General features: G+C 35.3%; 2 protein-coding genes across 2 annotated transcripts in view; one reads left to right on the top strand and one right to left on the bottom strand.

The window, feature by feature from the left end:
- The window catches only part of Duba (Deubiquitinating enzyme A), a 39,204-nt gene extending 32,050 nt beyond the window's left edge, over positions 1-7,154 (bottom strand). The window contains exon 1 of the mRNA XM_071582904.1: positions 6,898-7,154. Within this exon, the coding sequence (XP_071439005.1) occupies positions 6,898-7,002 (105 nt within the window). The 5' untranslated portion in view covers positions 7,003-7,154. The remainder of the gene's footprint in view (positions 1-6,897) is intronic.
- A 9,907-nt stretch (positions 7,155-17,061) lies between these two features.
- The window catches only part of LOC139685651 (dual specificity tyrosine-phosphorylation-regulated kinase 2-like), a 44,497-nt gene continuing 42,577 nt past the window's right edge, over positions 17,062-18,981 (top strand). The window contains exon 1 of the mRNA XM_071582608.1: positions 17,062-18,233. Coding sequence (XP_071438709.1) covers positions 17,217-18,233 — 1,017 coding nt within the window. The 5' untranslated portion in view covers positions 17,062-17,216. The remainder of the gene's footprint in view (positions 18,234-18,981) is intronic.

Genomic DNA, 18,981 nt, shown 5'->3' with positions numbered 1-18,981 from the left:
ACGTGTTTTCCACTTTCAAAAGAAAAACACAATAAAATGATACATTTATAACCCAATCAAACTAATAATATTGAAAATTTAAAGCTTTGCAAATTTATTTCAGCACACTATTTTCACAGGATTTAATTTTTTTTTACAATGTTACAAGAGGGTGATCAGGCAGCCATTTTGTAAAAATTGCACAAAAATATCTCGATAACTATAATCTTTCAAGATGGGGTCAAATCTTGTAAACAATTTTGCTCTGTTTCCCCTGCTGGGTTAGTTCTACAAATAATGTCATCTTTGACCATTGATGCATACCTTAATATAAAATTTTCAAAAGTGAGCAAAATACAAAAATTTATTTTAAATATCATCTCAAAAACCATTTTATTCTTACTCCTAAAAACTTGGTCAGATACTCCTATTTGTATTTATGAGACTGGCAAAAGCAGATGAAATAGACTTTTGCCGGAAACCATCTCTAAGAACATCCCAAAACTCCCATCTTTCTAAGCCATCATCAGCTCAATTAGCACCCAAATTTTAGAACGAAAATACATTTTTTATTCCTATTGAACAATAAAGCTGTACAAAAAATATTTATCCTTCTGACAAGATGAAACTAAAAAAAATTTAGTAAAGGTTAGGTATGAGTAGTTCATTGTGTATTATTTTCAAAGAACATCCAAAACAACATTAAAAACTGTCAAGATGAAACGCCTTCTTTTTTTCTAATTTTCAAACCCTGTTTTAAGATTAGTCCACCACCATCTTTGACTAAGGGTAGGCAATGGGGTAGAACAATGGACTACTGAACAGAGGGCCAGGGTTCAATTCCAAGCTCAGCACTCACAACCTGTGATTTTTCAGGTGCCAAATGTGAAAAATGTCACGCTGCTTTGGGCTAAGTGAGCTCTAATACTTCAATTATCAAACCAAACTCCTAGTTGATGACTGTGCACTCTTTACCTTTTAATACGTGCAGTTTATTAGGATACCTTTTTTAACTTTGAGCAACATTTAAATTATACCAGGAACTCATTGCTCTGATAGTTTCAAGTTTGTGGATTACATCAAGCAACATATAAAAATTGTGCATGGATAACTCACACAAGAACTAATTTGTCTTTTATAAGAAAAATATTCAGAAAATGTGTTTTAGCCCAGAAGATTTTGGGCTACCTGAGAAATTTGACTAACCCTTTATTCCAGCGAGGATTTTACAATTATTTTTAATAGAAGTATCAGCACTTTAGATACTGATTTATCACTATTTAAATGTCCTTCACTGATCTGACCAAAAGGAACAGTTTCATGTGTTTGAGATGTAAATGGTCAAATATCTTTTCCCAAAAAGAACCATTGGTGGAAAATACATACTAAGTAATGCAGCAGCTAGCTAGCAGAGTAACTAGCAGCCTCCACTGCACACAAGATTTGCGAGGTGATAATGTGGTAGGCAAGTAATTGTGTCATTGCATGGCACACTGCAACCCCAATTACCTAATTCAACACTCCATCAAAGTACACAAATGTGACAATTATTCTTTAAGTGCTTGCAGAATACATAATGCATTGAAAGATGCTAGTTAGAAAAATATCTCTTGATTTATAATTCATATAGAATCCAAATGAAGAATATAATTATTTTTCCTTCTAAAATCAACCATGTGTTTTCCAGTAAAATAACATTTTCTCCAAAATCCGAGGTTATATGGATTGATTCCGAGTGTTCGCATGGATTTTTTTCAAGGTTTTGCCCATTACCAGTTTAAGGAATGCTGCCCACCCTTAACACTGGAAAAGAAATTTAGTTTTCATATCAATACATTTTTTACACTGATCATTTTCTTATTTAACTCATCAGTCTTTGGACCTACACAATCAACAAGTATATCTCAGACAAGGTACATCATTATCACTATATGGGTAGGTAATGCTGAAAAATATTGAAATATTGGTACTTGAGAAACTGGTCACTTCTATTTATTCCATTTACCTTGAATTTGAACAGACAGCAAAAGAGCCTGGGAATGTGACATACCGTACCAAGTTGAGAACTGAATGTAGCCATCGCTGATCCATAAAAATAGAACTTTTATGGCAAAATAAAATAGAAGAAAAAACCATTTAGCTAGTGTCTACAGTCACTATTTTTTTCATTGTTACAGTTTATTTTACCATATGATGTAATGATTTCTCCTACCAAATCCTAGCTAATGTTTTTGGGATACAGCAAATGCTCAAAATTATCCCATTAAGATTCTATCCTCCTCCCTACGATGCTTCAGAAGGGTATCTGATGAGTTGCCACACGGCTCATGCATGGCATTGCTTCAAGAAATGCCACTTCTTGGCACTGCCAATCAATGCTTGCATCTACCCAGCTGGGATAGTTTGTGAGCCAAAATAATTGCCAGTGTCCGGACTTTTTTTCCAGTATATTCCATAAAAAAATGTTCAACGTGATTTTCTGATTGCACACAATAATGGAATGTAAATCTCCAGATAAACCTCAGGAGAGTATTGAAGGAGATAATAGACTTTGCCTCAGAGGTATACCATTTAAAATTCTGTTTGCACATGAAAGGTAAGGTGAGTTATGTTCTAGCATTCTTCTTGAGCAAGACTGAATTTTCATCTAAATCTACAATATTTATTTCAAGATATGCTAATTGCTAAATCAAAAAAGGTCTATTTTCATGATGAGACCCTATATTTAAGGTTACCTAGTTAACCACTACTTAAAATATTTTTGAAGTTATCACACAAATAATTCCCACATCAACAGCCTGGATAATGTTCTTATATGATTAAATGTTTTCTGTTAATCCGTTGTGGTTACACCTACCACCTATAACATAATGGTCACAAGGGGTCCGGCTCGTTAGACCCATGCCGAAAAACATCCATCATTTCTTTGTGACTTGCGATAAAGCCTTGAAACTTTCACTGAATTTACTACAACATGTACTTTCTACACACCATTGTGCAGTTATGCAGAATTTGTTAATAATACTTTAAGTAACAATGTTAAAAAAACACTTAAATTCACTTTTTCGATCAAATCATTGAAAAATCTCCTAATGTCAATAAAATTTTAGGGGCACACTCCAAAGACACTACCCTTAGAAATGACATGAGTTTAAATGTTAATGCTGCAAAAAATTATATTTATTCTGAAGGTTTAAGGGCTGAATTTTAAGCATAATTGCTTAAACAATAGAGAGATCATTACCAAGGCAAATTGGGTGAATAAATAATTTTGTCTATTCAACAATAATAAATTTATTTTAAAAATAGTGCAGCAGACATCATGCAAAGTTTAGAAATTAGAATTAATGCCTAGAAATCAGACAGAACAACCAATTTCAACGTTTAAGGAAATGTGGTGTTTGTCATATATCAGGCGCCAGGACAATGGACTCTGCATCTTTGCTTGTTTGTCTTAATTCCTTTCATCTTCAATCAAATATTTTAATAAAAAAATCCCTACTATTCTCTTTGCAATACTCACTTCTCAAAACGACTATTTACTGGAAATATATTGAAATCGCTACACACTTTGATAGAATTTTGTGGCCATATGGTTGGACCGCGGCCACATTATATCAGTGCAGATCAATGTGCAAAGGCCACTGAAGTGATTCCAAGGCTTGCAAATGGTACAAACCTTTGATAGTGTTCACTATCAAATACAAATAGGAGCACAAGTTTGATTTTGAGGCATAGCTTCCAAGCAATGAAGCCATGAACTTGGCCTGGGATCTTTTGGACCCCCAGGTGACCCAAACATATGAGGCTAGCTCTCAAGACCACACAACAATCCAGGAGCTATTCTATTGTCTGAAGACTAGAGCTTCTTTTTGCCAAGAAGTAAACCTAATGCATGATAGTGTGTGTGTACCCTCTAACTCCTAAAAAAATGTCCCATTGAATCAGTTACCAACTCCAACTCACTGACATTTCTTAAAAAGGAGACAAAATGTGGCAAAATGCAATTATCACAAAATGATTTAGATCAATCTGCTTATATACATTGCTCATGAAAAAAAAGAGGGGAGGAGCAAAACAGTGACATCAACATACACAATTGATACTTTCGGAAACTGCACTGCATGCAAGTGGAGATGACATATGCATGTGAGGAAAATGTCAACCCCAGTGACAATAACTGCAGAAATTATTTGGCGGCAGTGATGACAAATTTCCGGGATTTTACAATGGATAATGGTTGATACACGTGTAGCCGCTAAATTGGAAGTACAACTTTTCAATTTTCTTTGTTTTTGGTGTTAACATCAAAATACTTAAATCCTTTTCTGTCTGATCCAAGTATTATCCAAATCTAGCAATCCAATTCAATTCTAACCTGAAAAATCCAGGTGCATCTTATGCTCCGGGAAATATGTTAACTCCTTGTTCTTACAGTGTAATAAATCGTAAGTTACGGGTTATTCACCCACCAACGGGAAATCAATCTTTTTTGCAAGACTTTGTGAGTATGGGATGCGAAATTAAATTTTAGTAACCTGTCTCCAAAACCTCAGCCATTCACAACTCTTTGAATCCTTGGTTTCAAAGCGACTAAAAACCATTTTAATGGAGATTCTAATAGGCCCTTACCATGCTGGTTCACAGAGAATTAATTCTTTCAGTAAATGTAACTATATGCAGTTATCTATTCAAAGGTTATCAAGTCAATGTCATCTACACAGACTATGCTAAATCTTTAGACCAATTGAGCATATAAGCACCACGGTCCGAGCTGTTCTACATAGAATTTGGAGGCCCCCAATGTTTCCATCGGTGAAAGATAATCTCGTCAATTGTAATGAGTTGTTGAAAATTCAAAACTACCATGTAGATCCTATCCCTGTGACTCCCCCAAGGATCTCATCTCCCTCCTTTTCATATTAATTCTTTTTATGAATGAACTTCCCGATCATAGAGGAAATTCAAAGATTCTTACATTTTGAATAACTGATTGAAGCACTTTTCCACTTGATAAAATAAAAATTTCATCAAGTGGAAAAGTGCTTCAATCAGTTATTCATTAAGTTCGACTTCCACCAAATCACGCCTGAAGCTACTCAATTTGTTCTTACATTTGCTGATGATGCTAAATTACAATGGATTAGTCAACCTGTGAAAGACTGCTTTTTGCGGCAACAAGTTCTAGTCTTTTCAATGATCTTCTGAAAAGTACACATAATAGCAGTCAAGTACTCATTATCATCAAAATAAAACTTCTGTCATCTTACTCTCATTCAATTAACAATGATGTCACTCCATATTACCAAAGATCTAGAGGTGTCGGTGAATTCCAATAATATTTTAATGTACATACTGGAAAAATAAAAAAGCCCTGAATTTTCTTAGATCTATTACTCATCTGGCATCAAGACTTCAATGCTTTTTAAAATAGACTTGTATTGCACCCTTGTGATCAACTCCTTTGGAGTGTGGTCTCCATTTACACTATAGAATATCAAAATACTTGAGTATGCTCAAAAGATGTTTCATTACAAATGGGAAGCTTCAAAGACAGGAATTCCAAATGAACTAATGAACGACACACACATGAACACGGTATTATATCTTGAATCATTACACTCCATGAGAGAGAAGCAAAATCTGATATTTTTGTACAAAATTATAAAATCTAGTTTATTATTATCTTAAATGACTTTTTATCACTAACACGCAACATGACCAAAGGGCATCTCATCCATGTATATAAAGGAGTCTATACTTCAGCCTGTGCATAATTTTACATTCACACAAATATACATCAAATTTATGACATTAAACACAACAATGCAATCACAAAATTACCATTTCCATGAAAACATGAAATCAGGTGATTATTAAAATCCAAATGCCAACATTAAAGTGATGCTAGCTTGCTCTTTATTAAGTATTAAAACCATAAACATCATCAACGAATATTTTTTTGGTTTTCTCAAACAAATAAAAAAAAATCAAAGTTGTAAAGAATGCCCTGCCCAGATAAATGAATTTTTGGAACCAAAAGGCAGCGGCACCGAAGTAGTGTATCATTTAGAGGGAATGACAAGGCCGAGCCTTCTCCGTACTGAAGCACCGATCAAGTCGCAATATGCCCACGCCTTTGAATAGAATATTCATAGACAATAAAGCATGCACGGGCAACAAGGCCTTTCACTCATGTACACAGTATATGAAAACTGTGAGTTGCAATGGGAGATACCCTCAAACAGCGCAGAAAGCCACCTCTGGTTCCTGGTCTATTCATTTCTTCATCCATGGAACCCAGACAGGGAGCACCTTTGTGAAATGTCTTATTTTTTTTAATCATCTAATTAAACTTAAATCATCATTTACATTCTGCTAATTAAAATACTCTACAAGAAAAAGAAACTCATACAATTCATAAACTTCATTCGAAGGTAGGAAATAGTAAACCACAAAAATCAAAACACCGACCGCCTGTATTAACAAAAGGTGGGCGTAAACATTTCCTAATAAGCATCGTCGAAACGAAACATCCGCCGTGTATCCGTACTGTAGGCACATTAAATGAAACAGAATATTCCTCCTCCATCATTATTTCAAAGCTGACTATTACAACATAAAATTTCGAAGGCAGGGTTGTAACACCGTTGTAAAAACTTCATAATAAAAAATATCTGAAGCTTCAGATACGGACAGTATCTTCACACGAACGAATTGAATGCTTGTAGGGTTAATAGGCTTTATTATAACAACTGGAGTAATTGCATTCGTTGGACTTGCAACAACAGGCATTTAAGATGAGTGCCACCACAGACAACAACTACAGACTTTCCGAACACAATATAAATTTTACCCCTTCAACAATTAAGGATCGAATAATATGAAGGAATAAGCATTACCGCGGGGCTTACTCACCGCAGAGGCCGAGACTGGTAGCGCAGATGATGTTGTACTCAGTCCGCCATTATCTGACGGCTCTTCATTTTTCGAGTTATTCTTCTTTTTACTTAATATTGTCATGGTATGTAATTTATTGGAATCAATTAAAGTTCAAATTTTGATATTGCGTTGAAGTTCTAACAAATTTTGAAGGAAAACTCTCAAAACGTTCTTCCAAAACGTGGACCGAAATTACCTCAATATAACCTTCGAGTGATCAAGAACGCTACAGTTAAACTACCATCTGGTGACCATTCACGAAGTTTATTTATTCGCGGGGTGTATTTTTTAATGCGATGTTATCGGAATAGTTAGTCTCCTTGGGAATAAGGTTTTCTACCGAGTCTTATGCTACGTTTAATAATTCATAAAAATATAATGAAATTATATTCTAATAAAATTTGATGAACAGAAAAATTCCCGAAGAGTGATACATTGAGATTGAAAATTTTCTTCTACACTGCATTTGTAAGCACCGTGATTTCTATGAAATCTCCAAGTTCCAAAGGCACACTTAATCTAATATTTTATTCACTTCAGGTGAAGTGGTAATATGAACAAGAGAGTGCATGGCTTATACGGGATGCTGAAAACTTAGGAATTAATCATATGTATCATCTTTCAAATTTTTTCAATGATAAAAAATTTCATAGCGTGTTTTTGAAATATATCTTTTGAAAAATATAATTAATTTGTAATTATTATCAAAATGAAACTAGCTGCATAGTGGCGACTTAGTGCAAACTAAATGAACTACGACTTTCGTGATAGAGTAGGGGCAAAATCGTATAGCCTACCATCAATCTTCTTCATATTTGGACTAGGGCTAAGGGAAATATATAAATAAATTGACATTGTTTTACTTGTCCATGTAAAATTTGAACAAAGTTGAGGAACAATACCACATCCAAAGAATAGCCTGAAGGTTATCCAGCAAAAAAGTCATTAAACATTTTTAGTGTAATTCGTATTATGCAAGGTATAGTTATACACAATTGTATGAAGCTAACAAATTAATGTTAATTTGAATCATAATTCCAAAAACAATTACATGTCACCTCACCCAACGACTGATTTCATACTAATTACCATAGTGGCCTCATGTAAATGATTATGGGTAACATCAAATTAAAACAGAAGGAACTTCCTCCCACCATGAGTGCTTCGATGCAAACAGCATATTTTAAGTTGCTGGCAACTTAAAAAGGTATCGCCTTGGGTGGGCTATTAAAATTGTGGAGGGAAGATTCCTTTGATAGAAACCACAACTGATGATGGAGTCATCTTTATGATCTAGTGTTGAAGTTGTAAAAGCCACTTGACAAGGACTGTTGCCACATATGAAGGAAATTCATCTCAAATAAGGTACCCTAGTCCAAAAAAAGAGTGGATTGCCTATAGAGATAGGCACGCATTGCTCCTGTCATGGAAAAATTAAAGAGTAGTATCAATTGGAATTTTGTCACTCCATTTGATATTATATCAACTGTAAAATAAATTTTAAAATCCAAGCGTAAGGATGTTTATGGTCAGTCTAATTCCATAAAGACGGAGATTATTGCATCATTGTGGACCCATTAGCTATGCTACTTAACTAATGTTTTGATACAGGAGATTTTCCAACGGCTCTAAATTATTTCAAAACAGTACCTGTCTATATGAAAGGTGATAAAGATGATTTAACTACTGCCCCATTTCCATAGTCCCTGTTTTTGGAAAAAGTTTTGAAGCTATAATAAAAGATCAAATATGTAATTTTTTTGAGTCAAATAATCTGTTTTCCAAATCACTTTTGATCTGGGAAATCCACAATTATGACTGTAGAGTCCATAGTTAATTATGTCATTAATGCATTTGAAGAGAATGAATCAGACTGTGTGAAACTGTGTGATCTTAGGAAGGCTTTTGCCTGAGTTAACAATTAAATATTACTATCTAACTAGTTGAGGGTGTTGCACTGAAATTAATGAAGTCATATTTTGATAATCATCACCAATTAGTTCAACTTGATGGCTGTCAATCAGCAGCTTTTAGAGTAAAATGTGGTGTTCCAGAGGGCTAGGTGTTTACCCAGTACTTATCATCATCATGATTAATGATTTGCCCTGTAATATGAAATCTAAATCTGTTTTATTTGCTAATGGCACCAATTTTGTATGAAAATATCAACATCTAGAAGATGCAAAGGTATGATCTAGCTCTACCCAATGACAGGCTAAGGAATGCTTTGATATTAATCATTTACATTTAACCAGTAAAAATCCCAGCATATTGTATGCAGTCTTAAATCAAAAATAACTGAAATTGAAACTGCTAAAATACTAGGCATTTAAATTGATACAAAACTTAACTGGGAGACCCATATCAGTCAAACCTGTAATAAACTGAGTATAGCTGTTTATATGTTAAGAAAGCTCAACTTTCTCATTTCAAATGAGTATCGTTTAACACTTTACCATGCCTTCTTTTGATGTCATTTGAATTATAGTGTTGAGTTATGAGGTCATTTCCCACATGTTAAACAAATTTTGCTACTACAGAAGAGAGCTAATCGCTATCTTACTAATATGCCACCATGTGATTCCTGCAAACCTTATTTATTAGGTATGGAATCATGACCGTACTTAATTTGTATATCTTTAAGGCTTTAATTCATGTGAAAGTTAACATAGAAACTTATCAATTAAGATCTCACATCCATAACTACACCACAAGAGGTAAAGCGAATTTAAATACTACTTATTGTAGATGGTCATCAACTTACAACACATTTCATAATGTGAAAATTCGACTGTATAACTCTTTACCCACTCAGTTGAAATTGGACTGTATCCAGAGTTTCATGAAAAGGGTATACACCTGGTTACTTGCTCAATCACTTAACTCATTTGATGAATTCTTTTGTGACTATCTTCATCACATTTAAGAGCTTAGGTTTATATATTAAGTAATATTTATATTGACGATATTTAATATGGTTATACCATTTTTTTAATGTAAAGCATTATAATTACTCCCATCCAGAGGTCATGGGTTCGAATCCCAGAGGCGGCAGATATTTTTTAGCGGTATGTTGGTCTTTACTTGAGGTGCTTTGTGGAGGGCACTGTGAGTGAGTACATCATCTGTTGGATGGGACATTAAGCTGCAGACCCCCTGGTAACTTTTGCTAAGAGTAGGCTAATGCTGACACCAGGTTTCTCTCCACGATACATTCTTTTCTGCCCATCTTAAATGACGCAAATGACCTCAGCTGTCGGTCACCTCCCCTAAAAACTACAACTTTAAACTGTGGGAATTCAAAAATTAAATTCGGAGTAGCCTAATGGTATTGAAATAAAATAGCCAGGTGCAAAGGGAAAAAAGGTGCATTGGTTGATTCTTCAGAAAAAATCCTTCAGCAAACTATGAAATTAGGACGCTACAACAGTGAGGCTCCTCTAATGTTATGTGTGGCGTATGAAACATTCTCCTAAGCTATGTGTTAACGTATGTCATAAAAAAGAAAGAAATGGTTAATGACATTTACATAAATCCATTGATAGCATTTGATATGGCAGAGTCATTAAAGTATATTTCTCTTACTGCAGGCCTAGCAATTAAAAGTGTCCAATGGGTATCCCTGACATTAGGAGGAATGATAAATCTAGGAAAATCCTTCAAATCTCATTTATGGAGTTATTAAATCAATGTTTCGAAAGACTTGGACCAAGCAATGAACTGTTAGACTACAAGATCAATGCATCAGCAGTTTTTATCAATGGTACTGATTTTTCCAAAGAGGAGCTCCAAGGGCTTAAGTCAGGTAATCATCCTATATAAAATGCCTGCGCGACAAATATTACTTTTTTAACATCAACCTCTAATATATAATAATCCAAGGATTTTAAAAGAACTGCAATACTGATATGCGGCTGATATACCATACCTTGATTCCTTAATGCTTTTGAAACTGCTTAGATAATGTGAATCTAGAAGATCCCTTGTAATATTTAATACTAATGATAATTTACAAATAAAACATAGTTCATTTCTTTTCTGATACAAGGCAGTTTTCAGATAAATGGTAAAGGTATGGGACACTAAATACTAAATGTCAATGGTTTGATACCAACCAAAGTTTCATTTATTAATTTATTATTCCACATTAAAAGAGTGTCATTTTTCTCAGACTTGTCAAGTCTGTGGAAAATCAAAAATTTCTTTAATTAGTTTTAAATGAATGATATGATTGTCTATGGCTGTAGTAATGTAGCTAAAGAATAAGATTGTGTTAAAAGGATTAACCAGAGTCGCTATTTCCTCCAGTCCATGATTCCATATATTCTTCTAGCGATTATTTTATGAAATTTAGAATTGCTCCTGATAAAATAACCATGGAGAAAAAAATTTCCCTGAAGAAAAAATCTTTTGCAGCAGTGTTTAAGCTGGAAGTCATTGATTTCATCAAAGAAAAAGGGAATCATGATGCAGCCAGGAAATGTGACATTGGGGAGCCAGTTGAATGGGAAGAGAAGAAAGAAGAAGCAGTTCTAAGATTTGTACACCAGAAGAAATGTGCACAGAGGTGCAGGTGGATACATCTGCCCTTTGTTGAAAAGAAGCATCATGAGTAAGCTTCTCTAAGAGAGATAGAAAAGAAATGTAGTTTATACGAGGGTCATCCGGAAAGTAGTACCCGTTCGTGCCGCATGAAGTGCTGACGACGCGAGTAGCCGCTGGACGAGGTCAGATAGCTTCATTGGCTTGTCTGCCTTCTCTGAGCCAAGTTGCGTGACGCTAGCATTGCCTGTGTTGTTTCTGTGATTGTTTACAATGTTTAAAAAAATTGAGAACGCCGCCAGTTGTGAAGTGAGGGCAGTGATTAAATTCCTCAATGCAAGAAACGTTCGCCCATGTGATATTCATCGCCAATTAAAGGAGGTGTATGGAGACAATGTAATGGACGAGTCGTCTGTTCGGCGGTGGTGTCGCAACTTCAACATGGGAAGGGGGAACACACACGACGATGAGCGTTCGGAGAGACCATCTGTCATTACAGACCAACTGGTGAGCTCAGTTGACGAATTCGTGAGGAACGATCGGCGCGTCACAATTGATGACATCTGTGAGCATTTTCCCAATGTTTCTCGAACAATTGTTCATGAAATTGTTAAACACCATCTGCATTATGCAAAAATTTGTGCAAGATGGGTCCCTCGCGTATCTCAATGAGCTGGCGGCGAAGGACTATGCAGCAGGAATACAGAAACTTGTCACACGTTATGACAAATGCCTTAATTTGCTTGGAGATTATGTTGAGAAGTAGTTTAAAGTATCCTCTTTCAAATAAAATTTTTTATGTTTGTTAATATTTACTTTTGTGTCTTTATTTCACGAACGGGTACTACTTTCCGGATGACCCTCGTAAAATGAAGCAGAAGAGGACCAAGTAGAATATTATTAGGGTTTTTTAAAGCTTGGGCTTTTAGATAAATGAAAATGAATAAATTTGTTTCCATAAATCATTTGTTCACCCTTGAGAGCTGGGCCCAAACTGCCTGATGACTGAGAGCCGAAGTATAGAAATTTAGACTCTATGTGAAAGAAAATGTTTGGTTGGATCTGGCACATCATGGAATGGACCCTATTGGCTAGAATCTCCCTGGTTTGAGGGCTGTTTATTCAAAAGCATCAAAATAAGTTCTCTTAGTCATAGCAGGACATGAGTGGTCAACTTTTACTGTATTGTTAAATGTTAACTTCCGATGGCAGGAAGCATACATTCCTGGTTGTACTATTAAAGAGAAAAACACTGCCTACAGGAAACTTTCCAAAATTAATTTCGTTATTGTAATTGAAAAGTATAGAAAATAAAAGTGTGGGTTGAAGATGCTTGGAAAAATGAACAGAAGCCTTTTTCAACCCAAATATTTTTTCATAGCTTCGAGTGACTTGGCAGTAATATGTATGTCTAATAAATTTCATTTTTTTTCATATTTTATTTCTATCTTATTTTCTTTTATTAGCCCTTATATGCACTTATACTTAAATATGAAATTGTATTATTTTATAAAATGCTTAGAAAATAAATAATTTATAATCTATTCAATGGCAGGTACAGGAGGTGAGTATGATGTCATCTCATAACATGTATCGAAGGACCAACCTAGTGGAAATTTCAAGTGAGCTTTTGCAATGTATTGAAAATAAACCTGATTATTTGGACAACATCAACACTGGTGAGGAAATCTAGGTTTTTGAATATGACCCAGCAGCAAAAAGCCAAGGCTCTGTGTGGCAGGCACACTGACCAGTTCCCCAAGCCCAAAATGGCAAGAATGAGCAAATCAAAAATGAAAAAATGCTCATTGTCTTTTTTGACAGTAAAGGGGTGGTCCATAAGAATTTTGTTCCTCAAGGACAGACAGTTATGTTATGTTGCCTACTACGTGGATGTGCTGGAAAGACTCCAAAAAAGGGTCATCAGGACGAGAAAAGATATCTCCGCTTCCTGGCAACTCCATCATGACAACACGCTACGATCCGTGAGTTCCTGGCCAAACACCAGGTGCCAATACTGCCCTTCCTCCCCTATAGTCCTGATGTTGCTCCGGGAGACTTCTTATTGTTCCCTCGGATTAAGGAAGCCCTGAAAGGAACCCATTTTTTGTCTATAGAAGCAATCCAATCAGCCGTAACAAAGACGTTATGTGAGGTCTCCAAAGACGCTTCCATGGCGCATACTGATTATGGCAGAGTTGCTTGAAAAAATGTGTAGAGGCCCAAAAAGTGTACTTTGAAGAATTTTAAGTGTTTGTGCAAATCTGTTCAATAAATCACTAAAAAAAATAATTGCATTACCTTCGCAATGCACACTGTATTATCCATTTTCCTATGCAGGTGCTATAGCTTTCCTTGAAGTATTCAATAAAGTTGTTGGCAGTTTGTGAAAACTTGTTTGAAAGTATTTATAGTATGGTTTTCCAAGAGTTCTCCTTTTCATGGATCAACACTTGCAGGGTTTCACTTTTCTGGACTCCCTTGGGAAGATTCTTCTGCTGATATATTTTAACATGCCAGGAACAAAGTGAATTCCTCACATTTGATCCATAACAGTTCTAACAGCATTTTCAGGGACTTCATTGCCATCTTAGACAACATTCAATAAAAATTTAGCACCACTGTCTGCAATACTCTGCAGAGTTCTGACTACTGTTTCCTCATATAAATTATTTGTTAAACAAGGGACAACAGGGCATTCCTCATCAGAAACTCAGGGCACTCATCAGGAACAATTAAATTTAACAAAATAAAACTGTTTTTTTTTCAATTTGTCCATAAAATTCTAATGTAGCCTGAAATCATTCCCTTTATCTGCTATTTGGTCTGAATTCCTAATATATTAAGTTCATACTTAGGGTATACATAATCAACAATGATGTGCTCTATTTCTGTTGGCTGACGCACAGATTTATGAATTAAAATAGAGTCACTTCTTTGAATGAAAAAGGAACTGAACACTGACTGTATCATCTTAACTGAGGTATGTGTTTAAATTTAATTAATCTACATCTTGTTACTTTAATAAGAAGATATGTAATGTTCCTTGAGAGGCGTTTTGTCTTTCAAATAAGGATCAACAGTCTGGAATAATTCTTGGCAGTGACATCTTGCTCTAAAAGGGAGTTATCATGGACAGTACAACTCATGCGGACTTAGTACAATGGACTGCGGGACCACCTTTCTGGAATTCTCCAGAAGGTTTGACCGTAGAGTGTTATGGATTTCAAATTGATCTCTTTCCCATGCTTAATGTTCAAAAATGTCCTTGAATGTATTAGTTTCTACAAATATATCCTGAAAGACTTGAATTAACTGTGTGGATTTCACTAAACTTCATCGCAGTATGACTAGTTTCATCATAAAAATGACATATTCAGGAGCCTGATTAAACTGCTCACACCTAAATAAATTTTGGTGAAATCTACAAAGTTTTTCCAATTCCTCAAAGCAATATTTCACAATTTCAGCCTGATACCATTAAATTGAGAATTATCCTCTTTGTAGAATCCTGGATTTAAGGGACTTAGACAAAGTTACTAGAAGTATTCATTGCAGTCGGCATGTGGACATGAGTTGTATTTGTCGGTAAGTGAGTAGTTTTTCTTATGCCTAATGAAGTAGACTTGTTTGAGTATGAAATATGATAAACTGAGCATGCCTAATATTCACTTAGTCTGCATGCTCTTTTCTGATTCTTATAAGTTTGCTTTGGAGCAGTGCATTGTGTTGCATTTTTCACACTACCTAGGATAAATAGAACTGTGAGAGATAACTCTCTCAGTTAGGCTACCATTTTTATTCTGAGTAAGAGATTCATCATGGAATATGCTATATGTTTTACAGAGGTTTCCATTTCAATTTAATGCATGATCATTGAAAAGAGAAGTACGGGGAAGAGGTGAATCAAAGGTTAATGGAGATGGCTTATATAGCAATGAAATTCTGACTTTGAATGGTTGCAGCAGTGAGCCGTTGGTTGTTAGTGAGACATTTGAAAGGACTGAGGACTATGTTGTGTGAATACAAAAAATGTTTCTCTTGAGAGAAGTATTTGATGAACCCTTTCATATTTTGAATTACTTCACATGATCTGTTGAAGTGCTTAAAACATTTCAGCAGTTTGAATGTGGAATGGAGAAAGGAGGACTTATAATTTTCTGTTTTTTATTATTATATGGCTTCAGCTGGATTCATATTTCATTGTGGCTTTTTGTTTTACTGAAGCAGAAATAGATGAAAGATAAGGGCCTATAAGGATCACTATGCATTATGCAGCACTTCTCATTAAAAATTAATGCTAGGCTGAATAATGTGGGTGTGGATGTCACTGCTGAGGGAAGCTCCAATCACAAGCAACCCTAGAACAGTCATTCTAAGAGTAAGAGAAGAAACAATATAATCCATCTGTGGAATCAAAACTTGTGATGGGAGTTAAATCCATTTCCTTGATAGGCACTCTTTCACTTTAAAGATAACTGAAATAGAATGTCACTCGCCAAGAAAGTATGAAGGTACCAGGAAGTAGTAATCATGTAGCTGCAATAGTGCATCCATTAGCAGGAAGAAGCAAGGCATAAACATGTTTCCTTTTTTTAGTGATAGTTATTATTTTTAGCACCATATTTATCTTGACTTTGTTTTATTTTGTTTAACTTTGGATCATTAAGAATCAGCCCAAACAAAAATCATGACACGAGAGTTCCCGGGTAAGAAAAATTTACTCCATTCTCCTTTGCAGATATAGTGGTAAACAACCATAAGAGTGGTAATGCTGTTTTGGGCTGAGCCATGAACTACGCAATTTCAGCATCAAGGCACAAGATTTCTAAACGAAGAGTCAGCATTTTTTTCATGCTTTGGAGAGGTAGCGGGGCTAATCTAAACTTTAATCTTCTTAATGTTCCTTTGATTATTTTTATGTTCCTTTTATTCTCTCCAAATTCCTGATTTACATTGGGTTTACCTGTCTCACCAATACAACATACAATTTGTTCATATAAATATAAATTATTAATTTACTTTATTCGAAAGACTGGACATAATGGATAAGTGATAATGGACATAATATTTTTGGCAGTCCCACAATTGCAATACTCATTTCTTTTTTAAAAACAGTCAGGATCTAGAAAGTGTGGCAGCATATTTGTCATAGTTTAATGCAAAAAAATGGCATTCTTTCGTACAAATATATTGCATTGAAACCCGAGTACCGTCGTGAAATATTCATTTACCCTGTGATTTTAATTTGAACATTTAAAAAAATTCCATTAAGTAAATTAACGCCACGGCCGATGTTTAATTTCCTATCGTCAACTTTGCAATTTCATAATATTAGGGCTTGGTTTCGGTAATATATATATATGTATATATAAATCTTTGTTTAATAAATAACACGGTAATGTTGAGAGGGAGTGATGCGATGTTCACGCCATCTATTAGCTGAGGCAATGACTGCGACATAGTATCATTGTAAAACAACGCCATCTCCTTGCAAATTCTCTAAATAAAACAGAGTTAAAGGTCTTTGAAAGAGGACGATAAGATACAGGGACTTTCTCCATTTTGGTCATTCGCGCCTGAGCAGCGCGACGACGTCTGTGGGGCCCTGCAAAGGATAAAGTTTGGTTATGAAGTTGTGTTTCAGATGTGGAATATCGTTCGTACTATTTGGATTTTACGTTGAGGAGTGCCAAATCGTGTGATTGTTTGGATCTCGGCTTCCAGTGAACAAACATTCCAGTGATTGGGGAATGTTTAGTGTGGTCGTCAGCCAATCATCCACTACTGCCACCGAAATGCCTTTGTCAGGAACGCGGTCCTTAGTCGCCAACATCAATGATGCTACGTCCAGCACTCCAAGTGATCCATTTTCCAACCACAAAACTGAAAACAGTAACCACCTGCCTCCACTGAACACTCAGAATAGTGATAGTCATAAAAGTAACCAGTTAGAAGGAGTGCAACAGATCCTCGAGGACCTAACCATTAATCACCTCCCTAATTTGAACATACAAATTTCGAACCAACCGAATACCCAAAATCAGGCGTCATTGTCTGCAAGCCATCCGGCGACCTCCGACAACTCAACAATAAATAATAGACCAGGAACACCAACTGAAGGAACAATGTTTTCTACCCCTGAGTTTGCATTGAAACTTTTCGAAGTTAATTTAACTGTGTTTGAGAAATCGGAGATCTACGATTATCCACAGATATATTTTATTGGTCCTAATGCACAGAAAAGGCAAGGTGGTACTGGTATCGAATACAACAACGGATACGACAATGAGCAAGGATGCTATCTACCCGTTACCCACGACCATATCGCATATAGGTATGAAATCATCAAAGTTATAGGGAAGGGAAGCTTCGGGCAAGTAGTAAAAGTTTATGACCATAAAAGCCATCAGCACGTGGCTCTTAAAATGATCCGAAATCAGAAAAGGTTTAGCAAACAAGCTAAAGTGGAGATAAAGATTCTCGAGCAACTTCGGAAGCAAGACAAAGATAATAACTTAAATATTATACATATATATGATAACTTTCAGTTTCGGAATCATATGTGCATTACTTTTGAGCTATTGTCTATCAACCTGTATGAACTAATCAAGAAGAACAAATTTCACGGATTCAGCCTGCAACTAGTTCGGAAGTTCGCCCACTCAATGCTGCAGTGTTTAGAAGCTCTATACAGAAACCGGATAATCCATTGCGACATGAAACCAGAGAATGTTCTTCTCAAGCAGCAAGGAAGAAGTGGGCTTAAGGTATGTGGAATTTCTTTGAGGTTACCATTCATATTATTTAATTTTATGAATTAATGAGCAGTGAGTATGAACTACTACCAATTACAGATTCAGGTATGGTGTGGTGGAACTGTTCCCTAATATCGGAGACGAAAAGTAATACAATTTTCCTATTAATAAAGATTTATTTCTCATTAGTTTCGATGTACTACATCATTTTCGAGTGAAGCTCTCTCTTTACCGCTGTGCGGTGAGAGCTTCACTTGAAAAAAATTTAGTGCATCGAAACTAGTTGGAAATAAATCTTTATTAATTGTAAAATTGCAATAGTTTTAGTCTCTTCTATTATTAACTAGTACCATTGCATTTCCTTTGTGCATTATGTTTTGGTTGTGCTTTACTTTTTACAAGCGGATTTACAATTTTTACAAGCGCTATCGTGGGAGAAGGGACCATCAGGTCTCAATTTCGCCCATATAAAGATATCTATCATAATTCTCTATATAATTTTTTCTTTAAATATTGTCGTATTTTAGCTTTGGTTAATACTCACACAAATTTAATTTCTTGAGGCGTGCGTTGTGAATGTGTCGGACTGTTTCGATATTTTTTAGGTATTTTTAGTTAACACAAGGTTTATTTGGTTTTAGTTTCAGCCCCGAATAAAGGCAACTGAAAGTTACTCAATCATTATATCGTACTAAACTGCTGAAATCGGAAAACAGCCTTTGTTCTGATTTCAGAAGTTAAATACGATCCAATAAAACGA

Source organism: Hetaerina americana, unplaced genomic scaffold (genome assembly GCF_022747635.1).
Source record: "Hetaerina americana unplaced genomic scaffold, ioHetAmer1.1.p SCAF_12, whole genome shotgun sequence".
In the NCBI taxonomy this organism is placed as follows: Eukaryota; Metazoa; Arthropoda; class Insecta; order Odonata; family Calopterygidae; genus Hetaerina; species Hetaerina americana.
Note: the sequence above shows the minus strand (reverse complement) of the source record. Positions and strands in the feature narration are given on the sequence as shown.